At 28.1% G+C, this 25,351-nt stretch overlaps 1 protein-coding gene and 1 long non-coding RNA gene across 10 annotated transcripts in view; one reads left to right on the top strand and one right to left on the bottom strand.

The window, feature by feature from the left end:
- LOC126895663 (zinc finger protein rotund-like) overlaps positions 1-22,173 on the bottom strand; it is an 83,399-nt gene extending 61,226 nt beyond the window's left edge. For 2 of the 9 annotated variants that reach the window (XM_050667802.1, XM_050667801.1), the window contains exon 1: positions 21,722-22,173. In XM_050667802.1, the coding sequence (XP_050523759.1) occupies positions 21,722-21,850 (129 nt within the window). In that variant the 5' untranslated portion in view covers positions 21,851-22,173. Of the gene's footprint in view, positions 1-662; positions 1,299-10,214; positions 10,584-18,552; positions 18,723-21,721 lie in introns of those variants that run through there. The other 7 variants (XM_050667804.1, XM_050667803.1, XM_050667798.1 and 4 more) reach the window with 5 other exon arrangements.
- On the top strand, positions 3,949-13,747 carry LOC126895667 (uncharacterized). The gene is made up of 3 exons (XR_007701694.1): positions 3,949-4,025; positions 12,725-12,823; positions 13,182-13,747. It is a non-coding gene; the product is annotated as an uncharacterized LOC126895667 (long non-coding RNA).
- Positions 22,174-25,351: the final 3,178 nt, after the last annotated feature.

A 25,351-nucleotide genomic window follows, 5' to 3' on the forward strand; every position in this document is an offset into this window, starting at 1 on the left:
GCAAGGAGTAAAATAAAATGTATTAAAAAATTAATATTAAGTAATAAATACTATTATTAAACTTGTTTTCTATGTATTAAATAAAATTCTTTGAGTTTGCTACTTGGACATAAATATTTTTGAAGCGAAAACTTAATTTTTTTATATACTCGTAAAAATTGATTACTGTAGTTTTAGTTAAATTAGTTGTCTAGTCAAGATACATCTTGATTAAAGATGATAAATTTCTATACTTTTGTTATAGAGATGTAGCTTAGACGGACTTTTGAGGATATACCAATAACACAATTTTTCCTTACCCATTCCGAGTGGATAAATTTATGTGTTTATCATGTGACTATTGTCATACTTCCTCATCGAGTCTAAAGAATGATTAGATTTTAATTCACTAAGTTGATTTTTATCAATTATAAATTTCACAATGTTTGTGAGTTTTGCTTTTGAGTTACAAAATATAGATAATTTACTATGGATTTTGTTAGTGATTTTAACTGTTTTTTAAATTATAAGTATCCATAATATTTCAATTGTTTTATCAAAGTCAAATAGCTCTTGGCCATTTAAAATATACTGCAAGAATACTTATCGGTATACGTTAATAGTTAGAACACGTGACTAAACTACAGCTATTGATTTTAGAAATTCGATTGTTTGTGTATCACCTCATGGTTAATTTTATTAGCTATCGGAGGAGGACCAGTGGTACTATCGTCATCCTCGACGTCATCGTCATCAACGTCACCCGATGTATCAGAATCCGTATCAGCCGTTGAATGGTGACCGTGTAATTGATGTGGCTGTTGGTGTAACGTTTGATGATGTTGCAATTGATGAACAGTGGCGTGCTGGTGATGCGCTTTAACCGCTTTACCAAACGTAGCGGCCACATTGGCGGCCAACAGTCGTTTATAGTACAACGACGGACTGAGCATTAGCGATTCGGCCGGGCGCAGCTTAACAGCTGCTGCCACAGCCGCTGCTGTCGTCGCTGGACCCGATGGTGTGATGTTATTGTCTTCGTTATCGTCGTCTTCTATGGCCGCCACGACAGGTGTATGATTAGACTGTAATGACGACGAGGACGCCACCACTACCGTCGTCGGCGGGGGTGACTGCGAACGTTCCTCCTCGTCGTCGTCTTGTTGCGCCGTCATTAATTGGCCAGACGCAATAACTACCCGACGTTTAACTTAAAAACGACCATATACGTAAACGTGAAATTTGTTGTGTATGTATTTGTATGTGGAAATATAACCGCGCACGGGAAAACCGTACACAACGAACGATGCCGGAAAACTGAGAAGGGGAAAAAAATCGTCCGTAGCGCACACACACACACACACATGAGATACATGCAAGACAAAAAGAAAAAAACTCGGGGCAAAGAAAAGGAACGGGGTGGGCATCGTCGCGACGATGTCGGGGTAGTGCAGTATGAGTAGGATGCGGTGGCGGGCAGACGATCGACGACGGCGGCGGTAGTGTGTATTGAATAAAAGAGGATTGGCGGGGTGAGAGGGAAGGAAAAGGAAAATGGAAACATCGTACGAGGCGCAGGGGTACATAACGTCTCCCCCTTTCCTTTAGTGTTCACCCCTCCGCAGACTTTTTATTATTATATATATTTTTTTTTCGCCCTTGTACATTTATTGTATTTTCCCTTTTTTTTCTCCGAGGACGCCGTCCTCCTCCACGTCCTGTCATCTTATCCTCGTTTTTCTTTTTACCCTATTTTTTTTTTCTTCATTTTTTGCTTGGAGTATGTTTTCTTCGTCGACCTCCCGGACGATATATAATAATAATATTTGACTATGAATATTAAACTATGACGACGAGAAAGGAGTCGCAGATTTTTGATCACATAAAGGTCGATGACGGTAAAATACACAAAAGATGTGAGACATATGCACAGAGTGGTGCAACGGAATGATGCCAAACCATTTGACCACTTTTTATTGTTGGATAAATTACAAATGATCAGACAAACAAGGTTTATAGTTGGCGATACGTATTTCATTTCGTAACTGAAATTCTCAATTCCTTGTTTGTTTCAAAAAACTCAATTTTGTTATTTAAAGAATAATATGTTTACACGTCCTACTTTAAAAAGATTTAATAACATCGTGTTTATCATATTTAGTCGGAGTATAATGCAGTGTAAAATATTGCGCGTCGATGAAAATCATTTAGAACCATAAAATGGTATGTTATATTTAAATTAGATATATTATTTGTAACAAGGATTATTATGAAACGGGCGTTGTTTACCAGACGATGATGGTCCAGACATAATAGTATTTGGAAAGTTTGCGTGTTGATTCTATTAGATAACTAACTTGACCTACGCGTGGCTAGACAAGAGACCTTGGAACGAATGGCTTATAAATTACTATAGGACGCCAAATAGTATAGGAAAATCGTATTGTAGTAATACGTTTGACAGAAGTAAAAGTTGTTAGGTATTCTTATTTTTTCACTAACTCAACTAAGAAATAGTTAAACTATCTGATCACTATAGTTATTGTTATATAACAAAATTAGATATTCTAACAAGGCCAAACATGTATTTTATGATAATGTAAATTAAAAAAATAAGATAAACCGAAAGGACGCTTTTCATTGTATTAGAAAGTTAGAAATAGGTAAATTTTAATACAAACTACTTATTAAGTGGGTTACTCATAATACTATTTCGTAGTTGCCTAAAAAAAGTATTATTCAGATGTGTTCACCCGTTAAAATGGTATGTGTATATTTAACAAACACAGGAAAATCAATTCTAGCTAACACAACAAATTTAATATCTATTAAATTTTCATGTCTTTCATAAAAAAATGTTGTTTGTCATCAAAAAATTTTACACGCCAACGTTTTTAAAATTTTCATTAGGAATTCAATTTCAGTTACTTTTTAAAAAGGTAAATTTATCTGATATATATAAATGATGCATCTAGGGGAACCGAATGATATTAACTCAATAACTGACGAAATAGTTAATCAAAAAACTGGAAAATTAAGTTAATTCTTAGATTAAAAAATTTTTTAAAGTGTAGAAAAATATATTTTGCTACCTCAAAAATTTCATTTTATCTGTGCTTGATATTTAGCCTTAATTTTAGAGCATACTTAATATATTGATATCATATCGAAGTATTGAATATTAATGCTGCTGTGGCATATACAGGAGACTTAAAGGGCTAAGCCTTCTATATTGGTCACCTACATTTTAGTGAAAAATTAACTAAAAATAAGACATTTTTAAGCCCTCTATGAAAAATCTTAGGTATATTATTGCAAGATTATATTGAATAGTATCATAAAATTGATTGCTAATAAATAACTACTTTTGTTCAAAATAGAATTTTATAAAGAAAATAACAGAAATTGTCTTTAGCAAAGGTAAGACCAGTCCGTGTACTCGCTAAAATTGTAATACAAGTTCTTATAGTTAGACTGTACAGCCCGTAAAGGCTTTATCAAATCTTAATTATAGTTAATGGACTAAATGTAAATCAATGTTTGCTTGATAAAATTATTTATTTATTCAATTCAACTTACATTTAAAATATTTTTTATATAAAAACGAATGATATATTATATTAAAAGATATATTTTATTAAGATGCAATTAATTTTTTCATTAATTAAAATGGTAAATAAATGAAAATTTAATGTTGATTTGCTGAAAAGTATGGAGTTTGTCGACACGTTTCTTCAATTCTTTACCCTCGTTGTAATATAATGTATAAATTGTAATTTTAGATTGTTCTAAGAATTCATGTAAATCTTACCGATGAATAGTTTTGCATAGGAATTTAGAAATGCTATTGATTTATTCTAGTTTATATAAAATAAACTAAATCAATAGCATTTAATTATATAACTAAAAAGATTTTTAGTTTTGAGAGATCGTATTTTAATAATAACGTCCTTATGCCGTAGGTCCGGTTTGCTATCTATTGCGAACAAAAGAGTATCCAAGTGATTCTAACCTCTTGGAAATTATTATATAGCAAGGCCAATTAGGTAAGTTTTATAGTTAGTAGAAAACTTAATAATTTCTGATAGACATTATATATACATTATTACGTATACCTATAATATGTTTTGTTAAAAAACATCTAATTAAATTTCAATGAACAACAACATCATAAAATATAATATAATAATCATGTAAACTTGTCAGATAAAAATTAATTGTAGGCCTAAAAATTTTTTATTCTATAAAATAATTATGAAACGAAACCCTTAAATAAATACTCACCAATATTATGATCCATAATTTCATAAAAACTAGAATTTTCCAGATTGTTGTAAACAGTTAAATTTTGATGAGCATTATAGTTTTCCTAAAATATTTATTTATTTAACATTTAACTGACCCTAATCAAGGAAAGAGTAAACTTTTATTATAATTGGTTAAAATAAAATTAATGATAATTAGGTTATAAGGTTTATATAAATTTAATATATGTGTCAGATACATCAGACACGTGTCTCGTGTCACTTATAATTAAATTGTAAATGTGTTTATTCTCTATAAAGTAAAATTATTTCTTTTATTCAAACAGTTTCTATACAGATCTTTGTTGCCTCCTCAAATGAAAAGTTTTCTTGACCATGAATACTTTATAGTAGAAATATGAAAAATTAGGGAATTATAAAATATGGAAAAGTGGGGATACAAATACTGGACTGATCTATAGCTCAATAAGAATCTTTGATTGAGTCTCGAACCAGTGACAGTGCGCATTAGGCACTACAGCAATACCGACTCAATGATATCTCATCCGCCTATTGTTACATTATTATAAAAATAAATAAAATACTAATTGAAAGTTTAGATACTGAGGTGCAATGATACACATCTAAAATAGTACTTGAAAAAAATAACAGATCACTATAAAAAAAAACAGCATTATGACATTCAATACAAAATGTTTTTTTTTCAATTGTGACTTTAAGAATAACGAAGAAAGCTTTACATTTTTAATATTGCTTGACTCATATAATATCCACCCTTATGGACTGCCGACACGTTAGCATTGTTATTTTTTTACACTACAGGCGTATGTAGACATAAGAAAAACTCTTAAGATCATTTTTATACCCAGAGCACTTCTTTCTTATAACGGAGGCGGCAATCCCCTTTCAATTTTTATTTAATTTTCCTAAACGCATTAAACCTCTCTGAACGAGTGTTTTTTTAACCCCAACAGTGTTGTTTTCATTCACTAACCCTTCCGCGCGCTATTATCATAATAACAAAATTATTTTGAATTACAAACGGAAAATACACGCCTAATCATAAATATAAACGGCTTATTTGCATCGTGATTTGCCGTCGACGACGACACTATGATGTGGGTTTTCAATAACACAAACAAACATTGGAGGCGTTCTGATGTTAATTTGGAATCTACAATCACCAAGGTGCCAATTTATTCCGCCCAAATAGCACGCAACGGGTGTCGCTCTGTACACGTTTCTATCGTAGAATATTCATATTAAAAGAACAAGACATGTGAGAATACGAATAAGGGGAATGTTTAGCAGGAAATCGGGGCAAAGTGAAAACGTAAACACAACGTCGTTGATTCTATTCATTTTTGTGTATATAAAAGGGTTGTGCCTTTTACACTGCATAAAAAAGAAACAATATCAGAATAAACTAAAAGAAAAACTATGCACTTTATTTAGAACTCCAAAAATTTCATTACTCTCTTAAAGTTTGACCAAATGAATATTTAATTTTAAATTAAATTAATTTTACCATAATAAACAATTTTGTTGCTGTAAAATAGTTTCTCTGTAAAATATCTAACTAATTTTCAAAAAAACCATTTGAGAATATTATTTTTCCTAAAGAAGTCTTTAATTAATAATATTCTTACATAATTAGTTTAATTTTTACATAATTTTTTTGTAGATTTCAATGTTGATTATTATTTTGTAAACTATATTTTATTAATTAAAAACGAATATTTTTGATTAAATAAAACATTCCGTATTAGATTTTCAGGTTCACTGCGTGATTTGAAATTTTTTTAAAAAAATTTCTTACTGCAGATTTATTCGTACAATATTTTCTGCAGTAACTTGTTTTCAAAACTTAAACAAACAACGTTTTGTCTGTAATTAAGTATGTGAAATAGTGTACATAATAATTTATCAATATTTCATAAAAAAAAAATCAAGTATAATAGTCATTGATGTTTTATTCTACTAGTATTACTCGGATATTATTTGGCCCAATACGACATACGCTGCATACATATATTCCAGAAAAATAGGTATCGACACAAAACTTTCATATTATTTTTATTTTTTCAACAATTTTATTATTATTACCATTATTTTATTTTCGAAAAAATATTGTTGTTTCATTTTATTCCATCACGTCGCATATTGTACCCGTGCCGTCGATTGGAAACTGAGGAAAACAAAACACTCGTTTGCTGTGGTACTGATCGAAATTGTTTTCGTTTTAACCGTATTGCGCCAGCAGCAGAGTATTTCCAGCACAAGAAAGATAACAAAAGTCAGATGGTATATTACAGGCCCTACCACCTTACACTGCACGAAATGCAAAAACAACAAAATGTAACCTTCTTAAGTAAAATGAAAATAATAAGGAACTTCCACCCAACCTTTTTTACGAGCACAACTCATTTGTTTATACATACTCGAGATACTACAAAGAAATTAAGAATTAAAGGTTTTGGTTCAGTAATCACACTCTCACAAAACAAGAAAAAAGTAAACGGATGCAATAATATTTTTTAAAGGCCATCTGCAATGTTAATTCAACAAAATTTCGCAAGGGATCTAATGTTATCATTTTCCTAATGACTTTTCAACTTGTATTGTACGATTTTATGATAAGTAAATATGTCAAACGGGAAACACTAGTGTGAAGATATCGACTATGTGAATACTTAATAAATTTATACATTTCGTGTAAAAAATTACTATAAAATTATCCAAAAATAATAAAACTTTCTGTGTTAAGTGTAAATGATTTTTACTACGTATCAAAAAAATTAATTTTTATTATTTCTTGATAATAAAAGTTGTAAATTTCGATGAATAAAAACTGTATTTTATTTTTATTTCGCTGTACTTTAAGACTCGAAGTTCTAGAGCCAAACCTGTACTAAAGATATGAAAAAATAAAATTTTTCTTTATTTTAGTTAAATTTACTTTTATAAGAATATATTCCAATGATTAAAGATAATATTTTGTATAGTATGTAATATATAATAGTTTTTTTGGAAATATTTTATGTTAACTAAATTTCCTTATGTGTAATAATTCAAAGAATAACAAATACATAAAATTAACAGATATTCTATTTAGTAAACTTTGTATCATCCTTCGTTACCATTTCGAGAAGTTTATATAATTAGATATATAAGTGAATACAAACATAATAACAATGCATCTCATTAAACTTATTTTGGTAAATAATAAGTGTAACGAAAATTTTTTAGCGTATAGACTATTGTGTCTATTTCATGCTTTGATAAAGCAAATTTTTATTTTCAAAATAATTTAATTAATAATTTTCACATTTAATGAACTAAATTATTATAATATAGAATTATCAAAATCAAATTACGATAGATATTTCCTGTAGTTAGAACTTGAAATTTCAAATAATTCGTACACCAGCGCGCTAAAAATGACAGTTACTCATTAAAATGTATAATGTATATTCAAAGATATGCAAATTTCGTTATTTAAAAGTACAAAATAATGTAAAGTATAAATTTTAGAAACATTAAAAAAATGTAAGAAACTAGCAACATAAATATATATACTACTTATTCAATTAAAAATTAGCTCATTCAAATTCTAGTATTCATTTAGATTGTTAGTAAGATTATATTTGAATATATACTTATGGCCAAATTATATTTCATATTTTAAACGATTTAATTATTAGATACATGAATTAAAAAAATTATTGAAATTATCACTTCTATTGTAGAATAATGTTACTTTTACTATAACACTCGGTGGCAATCAGATAGGAGGGTATTAGAATAATAGATTCTCATCCATTGCAATTCTTTTGCTACTATTTTGTATAATTTTCATAATACTTAAAAAATGTTGGAAACTTTATATGTGTATAGTAGTTTATAAACTACTATAACTAAACTCAAAACTTATCATTGAACTTAAATATTATGAAAAAATTAATCTTATAAATTTTGAAAATTAATTTCTAGTTTCGTTGATTATAAAGACCAAGACTTTTACTTACAATATAATCACATTTAGATATGTCTATACTTAAATCTATGTATAAATTCAACGGAGTACTATTTTAAAATAAATTAAAGGTATGAAATATCCTTAATTAGAACAAAGCCATTAATATGACATAACCTATTATTTATTATATATTATAGCTTTAAATTAATATAAATAGAAATAGTTCTGGGTATGGAAGCATAGCTTCCACGGAGTTTTTTACCAGAAAGATTAAAATTAGTCGACCGCCGCCACTGATAGCACTAAAAGATATTATAAGTATCCTGTATTTTTATCATGAAGTTTTATGAATTATGGTCTTGCTATGTACCAAACAATTTGTAATTGAGTTAGTCCCAAAAAAATAAATACCAATGCCAATGCCAATGACATATGAAACGAGAAAATATCATTAGAAAGGGAAAAGGGAAATAAAAAGGGAAAATGTAACATTGTTTTTAAATAAATGAAAAATAAACAAAAATATTATTAGAAAAATAAAAGGAAAAGTAAAGGAATAAATGTAAATATTTTTTCACGAGTTTAATTAAATTAAATCTATTAAAGGGTTATACAGTTTTTTTTCATTTTGCTCTTTAACAACAATGGTCATTAGTGATCAGTACTGTTTACTAATGTAGATATATGTATATCTACATATGTATAATTATATAAATATAATCATATAATGAATGATTTTGAATTTGTATTTGCGTAATTAGAGCTATTATTAAAATTGTCTTAATGAATCTATAAGTTTTAGAACTATTAATATTTTTATAATATAGAATTAATATTTAATTATTAATTATCAATGTAATTTCGTTTTCTGGGTGTGGCCCAAAGCTAGTTATGTAATTTTAATTAGAATTTTCTTCAAATATCAAAAAACAATGTATTAGCATATATCACGTGATTGATTTCAAGTATTCATCACAATTTCTTTAGCCTCTATTCCAACTATTTGGGGTCATCTCGAACTTAATGTTTGACAGGTTTTTATACTGGCTGTCGACCTGACGCAACCTCATTATGGCACACCATTGATCTCATGACTTCATGTGTGTTAATGGAAAGCATTTTTATCGCTATGTATTGTAAAAAATTTAGGGCAAAATTGAACTAGGAAATTCAGAAGAAGAGTAATAAATATTACTATCATCCCTAAAATTAATCGTTAACCTCCCATGATTTGCGGAGAACTTCAAAAATTACAAAAAAATTTCCATTTGTACAAACATTACTTCGAAGATTAGTGTTAAAATTTGTATTTGACTTTTGATTATGATGATTTTTATTTAATTTCTTAACGTTTGTTTTTTCTTGCATCAATTATTGAGATGGGTTAATTAAATAATTAAAAAAATAAACTTTTTTCCATAAAAACATAATAGTAAACACAAATCCCAATACCCTGATAAAAATATAAACTATTAATTAAAATAAAGATAATCTCAAAACCTTTTTTTCAAGATACTACTTTTACAGTGCAATAAACATATATAGTATGATTTATGATTTATTAGCTATACGACCTCCTCCGCCTTTTTTTTGTTAAAATTTTGAATGGCAAATAACGAGTTTTGTAATATTGCTTTTTGAGATATTAACACTTAATGATATAGAAATGTGAGGAGAGGGTTAGAATTAAGTTAAAATCTATTTTTATGCCTAAATAAGAATTTTTCACTTTGGTCGTCTCACTAGTCTATGGCAATAAATTATAATAACTTTGTAATAATACACAAAACTGGTTATCGACCAGTCAAAATATTATTTAGACCATTTTCAATTTTTGTACTAATACACGCGCGTTATTTGAAGTACATATTTTTTCGAGCAACAGTCAAAAGTGTTTAGAAAAGTATTTGTATCCATAAATTCAATTATTACACACTATATAAGCATATTTTAAATTAATATTTAATGATTTACTATGAAATATCTCTTACCTTCTTAAACATTAGTTTTATTGGTAATTTTTAACAGTTATATGGTTCAAAATTATATTAAAATATAAATCACCGAAAAGTGATAAAATTCTTAACATTTTCATCTGAGTTAAACTCTAGGTAATCATTTCCAATGGACAATTTTGTTCATTCAGAAAATATAGACTGCCAAAAATAATTTACACAAGAATGATTCTAGTGATATTCCTATATCTGCCTATTGAAACACATTGATCCACACTATGAATATTATGTGTCATAAGTGGAGTGTAGCGTATTTGCATAGTGAAATCGTGAACTCGACAAAAAATTTAACAGTTGTAAACAACACTAACTACTACCGAAGCATCGAACGGCGGCAGACGGACGAAAAATGTGTCCGTCAAAATACTGAAAAAAGCTTACGAGCCGAGGGCATTAAAAGAGTGAAAAAAAAAGTAAAAAAGCTCTCCCGAGTAAAAAAGCCGGTCTTGTTTTGATAGGTGATTAGCCGCATCACCGTTCGAGCGCGCTCAGATCGCAGTTTTTTTTATCCCGTTTCCGCTTCTCTACAATAGTCAGTCTATGCGTGAGGATAAAACGTGATGTCTGGACGCACGACTGAGGGATAAACTATCGGGTGAGGTAAAGAACGAAAAGAGCCGGGACGTGAGGATAAAGGGAGGGCAGAATGAAGGGTGGTAAAAAAAAGTGAAAAATAAGCTTCCCTGTGGAATCGATAAAAAAATTCCTGCGCGTTTTTTTTTCGTCAAATCCTACTATGGGCGACAGAGAACTTTAGGACAGTGGAAGGTACCAGTTAATTCGAAACGCCCTGCACCTCTCACACAATTCGTTTAATGCTGCTGTTGGTGGTTAAAAGGCGACCTCTCTCTATTGTATTCCTCCTCTGTGTCGTTAACTCACCCAACTCGCCAAAAAACCATTACTACATAGTGTCAAATTTTTAACGTCTGATAATTTGTCAGTAATTTTCAATATCGATTTGATTGGGTTTAATAGAACGAAAACTTTAATACTATACGTCTTAATAGTATAATTTATTAATAAAGTGTAAAATATAACTATAGAATTTTGCTTCTATTTCTTGATAATTTCGTATAATGAATTTTAAAATAAAATTTTTTACTGGAAATGATTATGTTTTTTTAAGATAAATGGCAATGCAATTATCTAATGGATGCATTACACAATTTGTTCTATCTTTATAATTTAATGGTAATATACATATTTTACTATTTTAAGTGTTATAGTATGATCCAACTATGAAAATATTGAATTGACAATCATTTTTAAACCAGTGTTTTAAGAAATTATTATCATTATAAAATATTGAGTAGAGTTAGGTTATGTTATTTTAATTTTTATGTTATTAAGCCTCACTCTGTAGCATTCCTTGTCCTATCCAGATATAGAAATATTCATAACTTTATTTTAAAAGGTTTTCAATTTAGAGTTATTATTTAAAACTGAAATTTCAAATTATCTTATTGATATTTGAGGAATCAAAACCTAATTACAATTTCTAAGCTTACAATTTAATATTTAATTTTTTATGAAAATCATTAGTGTCTGCATATTATTCATAGTACTAGCTCTACCAAAATTGTATTAAACAATTTCTAATTCAAATACATTTTGATTCAATAATTTTTTTTTTTTGAGTTAATACAGTAGTGTTAAATTTTTTGGCAAAAATATGAAAATAGTCTCCTGATAGTCATAAATAAGAAATGTACATAATATAAACTAATTGTTAATTAATATTTAAAATATATTATTTAATCAAAGTCGTTTTATTACGATAGTTCATTTTGAGAATATTTTAAGTGAACAATTATGTCTGAAGCGCGATCTATTAAATTACGCCAGCATGAATAGTTATTACTTTATTCGCTAGATGTCAAGATGTGCATGTGTTATTTGTTCAGAATAATTATTAGGTATTAGCCGATATGAATTTTTCCCGATACTATTTGTTATACTTAAAAATAAATTTTCGACTATATCGAATTATATCATTTTAAAAATTGACTTTTATAACATTTAGTTTAGAACTTTTACAAATATTGATCTCATAAATTAGTAATATTATTATACTTTTATATTATAATATAATTAAAAATAAAAAAAAATAAGTAGGATTAATTTAAACTAACAAATTATGAATGCTGAAGATCCTCTTTTGTTAACGACAGATTCACAAGTTTAAATTTACATTTGTATAAATATATACTTTTAATTTATACATGTAGTGTGAGGTTGACAACTGTGGGGCCGGTTCATCGCATTATTCTTTATTTGGGTCGGGGATATCGGGATGAATATTGTTTTTTTTGTAAACAATAAATGATTTTTCAATATGGTTAATATCGTCTGATATTCGTGTATAATTATATAAATGTAAAAAACTATTCATTGAATTTACTAACCCAAGTATATGATTTAAAATAAAAATCTAAAAGATAGAAATGAAACATTAGTATTTAAAATTAATTGTTAATTTTCAGTGTTATACAAAATACAAAGAAGAACTTGAACATTTCTTAAAAATGAATTTTTAGAGAATTATTAGCATACTACGCTAATAAATACAACAGTAATTAACAGTAAGTTTTCTATCCTCAGATTTTAGCGAACTTTCGATTTTTTTACTATACCAAATTATAATGTTTATTGATTTTTTTAAACATAAATAAAATGTATGTGACTTATAACTAGATAAAGGTGTTAGCTGACACTTTTTAGTAACTTGGTATTAGTATTATATTCAAGTTATAGTATTTTATTAAATGTTCATATAAGTTATTTTATATATTGAATATCAAAAATATCCCATAGACTTTTTTAATATATATAGTTAAATAATAGTATACCTTAACAGTTTTAAAAATGTCAGTTAACACATTTATCCATAGAAATCTTGATTAAATTCGTCATTAATTCATTCAGTTTTTAACTTTTTAGCCAATTGGTTTAGTAGACATTATAATCCTAATAATCATGAAAAAAGTTTGTCCTGAATAGATGGACAATGGTTTGACACGTTCATACATCTTCATCGGGCCAAATAGGATAGACCACGCAAAAAGCAGCTAATCGTATATACTGCTAAAGTTAAAAGTCTGAGTGATTAGCCCTGAAACAATGGTGTGGCAAGACGATTAATCATTCGGTAAAAGAGGGACCAAGAAGTAGACAGAGGAACAAAAGACAAGGAGAAAATGTTCGATGCGGAATAGAAAGAGGTCAAATGTGTAGTAGACTCATCATCATCATCACTGGCACGCCGATTCTAAAACGAGACCTCTCCTTGGGGAGTTTGCTCATTGCACACTGAAATAACCACACACTCTTTTCTCGTCCTCGTTTTATAATTCACAAGTACCGATTAAACTTAACAAAGTTTTTATTTGTGTACTTTTTGGTTAACACTTCACCAAAACACCAGAGATATTGTGATCAATTTATAAAACACGACTTACGAAAGACATTAACGAATTCTTACATTTTAAGAACGGTCTGCTTTTATTTCATATTTTTTAATTTTAATACATTGTGATAAAAAATAAATAGTGTCAATTACTTAATTTGAAATGGTTTCTATTGATATAATTGTATTTGTATAATTAAAAAAGTTAAGACAACCATTTGTAATAAAGGGATCTTTTTATAAACAATAATTAAAAATCAAATTATATTTTTGTTTCGATAAGCGTTTGTAAATGATGTTACTAAATAAAACCTATTTGACTTATTAGGCGTACTTAAATTAAGGCGTTTTCAAATTAAACTTGACTTGAATAATTTTAAATACACATTTGGTTCACTTTAGTTAATATGAATTTTCCAAGTTGTATCAATGGTAATGTATGAAATATAAGAAAAACTTATATGAATGAATGAATGCGACACATCGTTTTATGAATGGAATGTTCATATTCACCGAATTACTCTTCCTAACTGCTGTCTTTATTGCCTCAAGCCATTGCTGCCGCTGTCAAATTACTATGATTACCGCGAGCTACCAGTACAGCGATGGTAACAGCTATCACAATGAAGTCAGTCTTCTTCCTCACATTAGTCCACTTAGTCATCAACCTTCATGACTTCACATAATATTTTTCACTATCGTACATAAATGATAAGCGCATACACGCGCTCATAAAAACTGATTTCTTCTTGAAAAATGAATATGTACAGTACAATTCCAACGAATAATCAATTCGCACAAAAGTCTTGTATCTTACCGGCGAAGTATTCGGTAGTTTTAAAATCTATTATAAATAATTTTATGGAGAGTTTGACTTTAAATATAAAGTTACTAAGGTATATCTAGGATATGAAATTTTGAAAAATATTTTATATTTTAAAACTATATGCAAGCAACTTTTCATACATGGTAACCGCAATTATAAAACCATTTCTGTTTATTTATCAATTTTTTTCTTAAACTTCTATGATGCCGTCTACTGGTCTACTGACTTGGCAATATTTCTTTGAATTGAATTTTTTATAGCATAATTTGCAAGAGAAATAAGAAATGAATGATTATACTTCATTGAAGTTCAGTATGTGGACGCCATCGATTTGACCAAATATTCATCGGTCATCATACTTGATTGATACCTACTTTATATAAATAATTCTTATAATAATGACTATTACTGTATCAAAATAGAAGAAGTTATGAAATAAACTGTAACATCTGTATTTTAATGCATAAATAAAATAACAGCAAAAATTAAACTACACTAATGGTTTGTTCAACTATTATATCTCAATCAATGTCTTCAAAAAAATTAATATTAATAATTTTTTATTAGTTTTATCTTTTCTATAATTATATTCCACGTATCACCCCTAGATTACATTTTAGAATTCTAGTAACCTCAGAACTACTGTTAAAAGTCATAAGTTATGTTATTGACCTATAATTTCTAATCATATACTATAGTTCAATATAAAGGGTGTTTAGTAAGTAAAGAAACGCGTTTCTATTGTTTTCTTTGTTTGTAACAATTGATCTGTCTCCTTACCTACTAAATTGTAATTTTATATAGAAAAATTTTTTTTTAATTTTAAGAGAAGACAGAAAAAATAATATTTATTTAAAATTTATGGCACATTGGAGATTGTAAAACATTTTTTAGAAAAAATTGTATTTTATTTTATATTTTTTAGATATTGCGAGAATAAAAATCATACTTTATAAAAAATTGCTCATAATACTTTTGTCGAGTACCCAAACATTTTCCCAACCTCATAAACAATGTTAGACTGCAATTGCAATTATATCCTACGTAGATAAAAATGAAAAATTCCTAATTTACTAATACTGATCACTGTGACACATTTCAAAATAAAACTATTTGCTGAAATTTATAAATATATATAATATTATATCAGGGGTGTATTTAAAACTCACTTTAAGTGAATGATTTTTTTACGAACAATTTTTTTTTTTACTTTGGTAAGCATTTTAGAGAAAATTTTTTGCTAAAATGTAAAGTGACAACCTAAAAAGTAGTCTTTAGAGCCATATTTCGTAAATTTTGCTTTTAAAATACTGATAGCACTAGTCTATGAGCGGGCAATGGCTCCCATGGCCCCACATAAATACGAAAATATATTTCATGTAGTCTTTATAATATTGTAAATAAGCTTAACTATTTTCCATTCATATTTTTTACATAAGATAAGGCGTAAGAATATTCGATTATTTTTGAACTGCAATAAATTTAACGCTTTTCATTCGATTTTCTTGTATCAATGAATGAATAAAAAAAATTAAAAATCGTCAATAGCGCCTAATGTCATAAAAACAGTATCTTATATCTTTATGTAGTGGTTTCGTCCTTCGATTAGGAAACAAAAGAAATTGATTATGATATCACGAGTACAATAAAATGTAAATAGACACATAGCATATATTATTTTAATAAAACGTAACAGGCATATTATTCTCAAAAAAATTCATATAGACGATAATCTGTGTTATTAAATAATAATATTAAATATTACCTTATGGCCTTGTTCAAAAAGTTTCTGTTAGTTCTCGTTAGGCGGCCTCGTTTTAATATCAGGACACACGTATGTCCTTTTGTTTGATATATTTTATAAGCACTACTATAAATTTAAAATAGAATGTCTCTATTTACAGTTTTGCGTTCTGAACATTATTGTTCTAACATTCGTCTCGCCACTGCTAATTGAGACAAAGTGAATAGTCTTAAAAGTATTATGATTTATATGCATAAATCTTATAAATAATTTGTAATTATACTACTTTTGGTCAAATCAAATAACAGAGTAGTAACATAATAATGACTTCTAAAAACAGTTAAGTTAGATATATTTGGAAATAGGAAAGATTCAGGTAATTTGTATAAATTGTATCATTGGCCAAATGGTACATTTAATAAATCAATTTTTTATTCATGTTGTCTAAAACAAAAAATTGTTTAAAAAATCGATGGTTCAAATGAACTGATTATAAGTGTAATGATCGAAATAACTTAATTATTCTCATAATTGAATAATTCGATTATGACTATTAATAAAATTGATGTTAATTATTTTAAGTTTTTGGAGAGGTGTTAATCAATAATAAATAAATTCATTACGATTCATTTTTTTTAACATTCGAATATAATTTTAGTGAGTTAAAAATTATTATGGAGTCTTTTATATAAGTACTGAATGTTTCTGACTTTTGATAATACATTTTTACTTACATATTTTATATTATACATTTCTAATTTTATAACTTAGTTACTTGATAAATTTTAAATAGGTATATTACAAATTTTAATGAAAAGTAATTGAATTTTTTGCACTAGCATTATTTCAATTACACTTATATTATTTGAAATAATATCTTTATATTATTAATTTGTATATATTTATAAAGAGCTCAATTAAGTTAAAGTTACCTACTATTTAACACTACTTAATGGCGAATTAAAAGAAAAATTGGTCTAAAAAAATCATAGTTCAAGTCAAGTTTTAAAATCACTTAGTTGTAACCAACAAGTTATTAAGAAATATCCTTGTAAAATCTATGATTTAAAAAGAAGGTTGTTTGAATAGATTAACAATACGAGTAAAGTAAAGTCAATTAAAAATAAGTGATCAAAATCAAGCTTGAATAGCCAAAGAATTTTAAGTGTGCGATTTCAAAAAATTACTTGCTGTATGTAGTTGCAATACTTGTTAAAAGTCGACAGACGTAAACAACTACAATATCCATGTAATATTGATAAAATTAAGTTCCCACTACAAAAAAATCAATGTTTTTTTCTTTGAGTTCCGGCTCACTACGGGCCATTGATCACACACACAGGGCGATTCTAAAAAATGCGACGCATCACGGCGATGAAGGTTTCTGCCTAGCTACTTGTTTTATTCATCGCCCCATAACTTGCACGCTCTGATTTCTACTTTACTACATCTCCTATCAGCACCCATCGTCTTTTCAACAGTATGCTTTAATCCGGAACCAAAGTGATACCATCAAAGACGAAGAAGAGCACCCGCGTCATTGCATATTATTTTGTAGTGTCATTTTATCTACTAAATAGGGTCACTAACCATCAAATTATGCATCAATAATAAGTTTATAGTCAGGACCGAATTTATTTATTTTACCTATAAAAATTACGGCAAGTGTTGAGAGGTATTTATTTCCATTTTTGAATCCGAACATCTAAAATTATAGTGATATTCTAAGTAAACTAGAGACATAAAGCCTTCAATTATCGCAATGAAAACAGTAAGGATTATATGGAGAATTTTTCCGATATGATATTGCGATTTTACTCGACAATAAAGCATTCAAGAATATTTATTATAAAGAATAATTTATAATATTAATAATATTATGATTCGTAAAAAGTTGATATTTCTCTGAAATCTAAAGATGTTATAAACACCATAAATAATAGTTTAGACAATGTATAAAATAAAAAATTGAGGCATTTCTATAACGTATAATAAAGCCAGTATATAATAATGTGTTGAGCATTGCAATTTAGATGGCCCTCATCCTTAAAAGTATAACGTCGATACCGAGGCGCATTAAATATTGAAAATAAATGGCTAATTTTGATGAAAAATTAAATCGTTATCTGGAAAAAGTGTGATTAAAGTAAAATTTGTTGACGTTTGGTTGTACTCAATGCTACTTACAGTGTTCCTATAAAAATATTTATTCCTAAAATCTAACATACAAATCAAACTTTCAAAATAATAAGATCATTAGTGTCTAGACGTTGTAACATGTCATTATACCTTAGTAACATATTAAAGTTGTTACTTAAAAAAAATATGTACTCACGTTATTCCAATCGTCAAAAAATATCGAAGCATCCATTGTGATTTCGTAATGATTTTTTTTGTTTATAATTTTTTTAAGTTTTCTCATATACGTAAACCAATACTAGACTGCATTTACTATAGTTCATTACACTAATAGATGACAAAACGATGGATTTATTTTAATTACTCTGGTATGTTTAGTCTTACATTTGATCGTAGCTAAACAGATAAAAATTTGGAGTGAGAAATTTGAAACGTTATCGTCACATTGATGCGAGTAGTCGTCGTTATTTTAAGCAATACATTTTTATTACGTGATTTACGACTTGAAAGTTTAAAAGGTTAGTAAAGAAAGACGTAATCGCAATTTTCATTGAAAACTTGTGTTCTGCGCGTGCGATACGCCGATTCTTGCCGACAAAGGTTATCATAATTTTGTCAACGTTTATGTCTAATGATAAGTAAATTATTTATTAAAAAACACTAAACAAAGCTAGTTTTTTTTGTGTATTAAACACAAAAATGTTCTAATCAATTGACTTTTATATATTAACCTATTATTTTGAATGCACTTCGCGGTAAATGATTTAAATGTACAAAAGCAATAAATCGTATTGTGTTGAATTTTTATAATAAGTATTTTCAAATATACAAATTGTATCAAAATTAGCGGGGAAATGTTTTAAAATACCTTGTATATTCAATGTCTATTGTTTATTACGAATAATTGTCAGTATTCTTTTTTGTGCCGTCGATTTGGAAAACTAGATTAAGATTATAGAAATATTACAAAGCATGTTGTTAAAATGTGCATGTCATATATTTACAACGTGTTTTAAGCGTAACCACAATAATAATTAGTTTCCTCCGCATTCATTTCAGATATTTGTCGACTATAATTTCGTATTGCGGTGCATTGTGTTTGTATAGTATAATTGTTTAATTATAGTGCTTTATTTCACCAACGACTTTAGCTGTAAGTAATAACACGAGTAGTGTGACTTCGTTTTGAAATATATTTACGTGATAAGCACTTATGGCGATAAATCTTAAAATATTATCGAGTGATCATCTAAGTAACTGTACGTTGTACTATTGTATTTGTATAAATTATTGGTGAACAACTTGAGCACGATGACGTACGTGTTGCATTAGAGTTTCAAGAACCAATTGTATTTTATGAAGATTATTAGGGGTAGCTGAATACATTACACGTCTATTATAGTCAATCATTGTTATTATTATATTTTAAGGGTGTCGTTAGGCTGATATTTTAAAAAGGTACGTCACATTGACGTATTATTTATCAATTGGGATCGATCTGTTTTTAAGCCCACCAAAGAATAAACTTCATTATCACATGCATTGGAAACTACTCGTGAAAATGTAATCTCGTGTAAAATATGTTTCATTATAGAATGTTACGGAGTTCGCATAAGACCAACAAAAAAATACAACTTATTTATTCTTGTTTAAATATTTTAAGATAACCAAATGTAAATCGATTTTTGTTATAACCTAATATGTTGTATTGTATAATTTTATGATGACCACGCACACATTAACACCAAGTTTTCATCACTTTTTGCATATTACACATAATATACGTGAATGATATGAGGCCATTGATTCGACAAATATTATTCTTTATTACAATTGGAAGGTAAGTACATGTACACATAAAAACTTTATATTTTAAAACGGCGTTAATAAATACTATAAAAACAGAGAGCAATAAAATTTAATAGTTCATTTTAAATACTTTTACTGCTTGTTATTTCTTTTATCTAATTATGTCTCTTTGTTAATATTATTTTTTATATTAACATCATTAGACAATCAGAAGTGTTGACAAGTTCAATTATTTATACAAAAAATATAATTTTAATTATAATTAATTGTATTTTATAATCATCAGACACAATTAAAAGACATTTTCACTATTAATATGTTCAATAAATTCTAAAATAAAATTATAATTGTGATATTTAAATGCTTCGAAAGTGAAAATGTTTTTTTTTTTTTTTTTAGGATTAGTTAATTTTTTAGAAGACCGGCATTCCAGATTATAATTTTTGCATATATAAACTAATGTATCACTGACGTTAAAACTCATTTGGTAATAATTAGTCAATGAGGAAATGAATTTTTAATTAAAAAAAAACAAGAATCAATTGTTAATATCAGATTTTTAAAAAGTTGTCTAATATAAATTATGCCTCATAATTGTATCCTAACAAAATCAGTTAACAAATTTAAGTATATTTTTTATCGTATGAAGTTTTTAATACTATTTTACTCCTAAAATTAGTCATACGTAATATTTCCTGGTTTGTTTTTTTTGTAAAGTGTATGTTATCTCTTTTATAATAATAAATACCAATTATAAAACGAAACTTTAAAGGTTTTTTTGAATCTTAATAATTATATTTTTTAAATATAAAATTAGTTAATAGTTGAATACTAAACTTTAACAAAGAAATTACTTTTTACATTTTAAACAAGAATTTAAAAGAATTTTTTAAATCATTTTATTACGTTTATGCTAGCGTGATACCAATTTTATTTTTTATGTCTTTGAATTTAAAAATTTTAAAATGTGCTAGCCTTTTTTTGGTTTTCAGCAATATACGTCAACTACAAATAACTTAAAAAAAAAAGTGAAAAGACATTGCTTCAAGAAACAACCCATTGTATTCTAAACATAAAATTATAATAAAATGTTTGATAAAAAATTGATATCAGATTTTAAAAAGTCATTAACACAAGTCAGTAACATCAGATTTTTTCTTTTAATTGAAATTTTATGAGGTAAAATATTTCTTTGTCGTGTTAATAGTCGAAAAAAAATTATAACAAACTTTATTCGAATTTCTAAAAGTGCAAAAATGTTTTCAATCGTTTTGTAAGATTTTACTTTATTTGTTATATTATTTTTAGTTTTATAACCATACGCGAATTTTTGCCTTATCTGAAGAACCACGATATGTTCAAAATTCTACAGAAAGTTCTTATGAAATGATAAATGCATTTAACAGAGAATTCTATTTTCCTCGATGGACTAATAGGACATAAAAGCCTTATAAATACGATTTTCGGTAGAAACGAAACAGAATATTTGAAATACATCGCAGACTAAATAAAACGATTTATTGAACTATTAGTGTTTTAAGAATTCCTCCACTGACCTTTGAGTGTAACGCGTAATCCATACAATCGCCGTAAACTGATCCGTTTTCACTCTTGATGGTCGGCGATGACGGCGGTCCGTTAACAGTACACACTTCAGAAGAGTCTCTGGAGTACCACGGATACATAATCCAAATTTAATGCATTTCAACGGACTTAAACTCACGAGTGTGCATTACTTTCGTACGCGAAATCGTGCGCTTAAAACTACAGTACTTCATATAGCAAAAGTATGCGAACCGTCAGTTTTCAAACGGGCAGCGTAAAAAATTCGCAAACGAAATTTGTCTACATTAACTGGGCAGACACGTTTACAACAGACGCGCGGACAAGTGCGAGGCGCGCGCCAAAATCACGTGGGGCAAAGGATCCGGCGGTGGCGTCAAGCAAAAACTACCGTACAACGCGCACGGGACCACTACTGTCGTCGCTGCTGTTGCTGCCGTCGCTGTTTTCAGCCTTGTGATCCTGTTCGTCTGGTCGTTGTGCACTCCGGGCCGGTGGATAGAGCGCCGCACCATCAAGATACACCCAGAAGGCTGGTGGGCGGCGGGGGCGTCTTCTCACGATATTCCGTTCGGTGTCGATTTTGCCGTCACATTTTAGCGTATGAATATCATACAACACTAAAGTTACTGTCAAGGTTAACAGTGTATTATCATCTTGGTATATACCTACTACATGTGCTCATTTCTTCCTGGCGAAAAACACAAGCACACGTGATACTGACGTTTATTGCCAATCGTGGTGGTGGTGGTAACGTCAGCCATTTTTTATAAACATAATATCAAATAATTGGTATTTTTTTTTTTTTATTACACTTGTTGCCTATACCTCAAAGACCAGACTGGAAAGAATCTTTTAATTAATTTACAATCCCAACACCCGTCCATAATCGTCTATGCTCTTCTGTCTTTTTTCTCAACATAATATCTGTTGAACGCAATACGAGTACGCCGCTTAAGACGCATAGAGAAAGAAACATAGTTTATATTTTTTTTCGTACTGGTTACACTTTCACCAACAAAAATAATTTGTAATATTATTTGGTTAACGATAAGCAAAAAAAAAATTCAAGGGTTCAATGTCATAACTTGACATCTCCGTATTGGAAATTGTCCAGAAGAAACAATAAACTAAATAAATTTTATACTCACCTCTTTATATTAAGTATTTTTATTTTTATGATATCAGTTTTTCTAGTAAACCGATAAGCTCGGCAATCAGACCAAATTGTTAAAATATAATTCTCTCTCGGAAAATGTAAGAAAATGAAGGTAATCGGTTATTGCACTGGGCTCCTCAATTGAACTCGTCATTACTTTTTAATTTAAAAATACTAATATAAAAGTTATAATATCATTTTGTAAAAAAATTCAAAGCTGTTTTAAAATTATCTCTAAAATCTTATATATTCTATGTGTTTCAAGATTTTAATATTATTAATTATACTAATTTTAACTTATCATTGATAATCGTTATAAATACATTTATTAATAAGTGTTGTAGGCACCTTTTATTATCACCTAAAATTCAATACCTCGTTTAAATTGATCGAATTTTCAAATAATATTATAATGTAGATACATGGATGTTATATTTGTGTTTAAAAGATACTTCTAAGAAATATTATTAAATGACTAATTAAATAATATATAAATATCATCACTGCCATAATGATTTTACGCCATTATGAGAACTAAACATACCTCTTAATGCACATGTCCAAAAATCATAAAAATAACACAAAATTATTTATTGTTGCATGTATAAATAACATTTATCTACATCAGCACTAAATGAAATTTTATTTTAATATTTTTAAACTTATTCAACTACTTAGCTTGAAAATTACAGTGTTTTATATGTTTGATGATTATAGGCGAAGTATTAATATGTAGAAAAGTTAAAACTAATTGATAATGCTAAGTTGATTGAATAAAGTTAAGTAATTCATGACTTTTTCGGCGAATTGAATTTTTAATCTAACTAGTTACTTTGCCAATCTTAATAATGTTAACTTCAATTTTTTTTACAACAATGTAAAAATTAAAAACAATCGTGTAGTTTCTTTTAACTTAACAAAATCAATAAATAAATGTAACTTGTCTTTTAACTAAATGTACCATCTCCAAAAAATAATTTAAATTGTCAATTTAAGAAAAAATTATTAAGCGAACGACGAAATATTAATTAGTGAATACTGCCCTTAGAGTTATAAAGAAACGTAAGAATACTATTACAAGTATACTGTTTCAAATTATACTTGTTTTTAGTATTTATACGACTTTATTCATACATGTTGTCTCCCCTAATTTTAAGCTCTGGCCGAATGTATACTAGAAATGTCGAGATATAACATTATACTAAAACATATTGAAATAATTAAAGAAAATGTTAATTAGCCAATGAGAATAGTCTTTACAACCAGATACACTTGAAAATTACTAGTTTCATTAAATGATATTCTACATAGTATTTTTCTCCTCGTGGAGTCTCTCTGTAGCAGATTCAGGTGCGAGCGCAGGTCATCCGGTGTCGTAACACAGCCAGGCGTGGCCCGACCGCCCACCGAACGGCTATGCATTGGCGCGGGCGCGGCTTCAATACCTGAAAGTAGCCACCGCTACCGCATTAAATATCATCTGACTATAATCGAAAAATCATCTGGTTTGCATATAAAGTTATAGGCTCCAGTTGTTACGTTTTACTTTTTTTAACTCTTCTTTGTCGAGAAAAGTTTGGGTAAAGTTCAATATCACGAGTAATTCATTTCCAAAATATAATACAACAAAATTTAATGTCTCTCTTCAAGTTAACTCGGATTGTATAAAATCATATACAGTTTTACACGTTCATTTTTAGTTTAAATTAAACAGCTAAATCTATTTTATCATCATATATGACGATTAAAAAAAAAAAATAGCAAAACTTGTTCAAGTTTGACTAGCTATACATAATTATGCAAATCTATATAGATAACAGTAATAAATAATTGTGGTTTTGTGGATAAGGAAATATGAAAATAAATTTAGCGCAGTTGGTTAAATGATTCTTTTCCAGATTTTACCAAAAAAATATCAATCTTATAGTTTTTTCATTCATGGTTTAAAGGACGTAAATAGTTTCAAGGCCCATTTTATATAAAATTAACTTTAGAATTAAGAGTTTCAAAAGTCCTACTAGTTTAAAATAATGTTTAATGATATTTTTATTTCATAATACGTTATTCAAAAAAATCTGTAAGACATAAATCTGTGACTGAAAGCCAAACTAAAATCAGTGCAATAATATGATTTCCAGATTTTTAATATTATGTGCAAAGAATGGTACCTGGGGTAATGACCCAAGGCTCAACAAAATAGGCACTCCTTTGATTTTTAGGGGAATAATCGGCAATGTATATAAAATTTAAGTTATGTTCTTGTATTTATGTATATTTGAAGTTTTTTAATAAGTGAGGTACCTAAGAGTTATATTAATGAGGTAGCCAGAATTTTTTTTTGGAGTAAGCTGAAAAAAAATTTTTAAAAATTTAATTTTGCTCAACAAAAATTTTAAGGAGCATCACTTATCAATTCCCCCGGGTGTTGAAACCCTATAGGCCACTGAACCAAACCCAACAAGGG

The sequence above is a fragment of the Daktulosphaira vitifoliae genome, unplaced genomic scaffold (assembly GCF_025091365.1).
Source record: "Daktulosphaira vitifoliae isolate Bord-2020 unplaced genomic scaffold, ASM2509136v1 Scaffold_1, whole genome shotgun sequence".
NCBI classification, from domain to species: Eukaryota; Metazoa; Arthropoda; class Insecta; order Hemiptera; family Phylloxeridae; genus Daktulosphaira; species Daktulosphaira vitifoliae.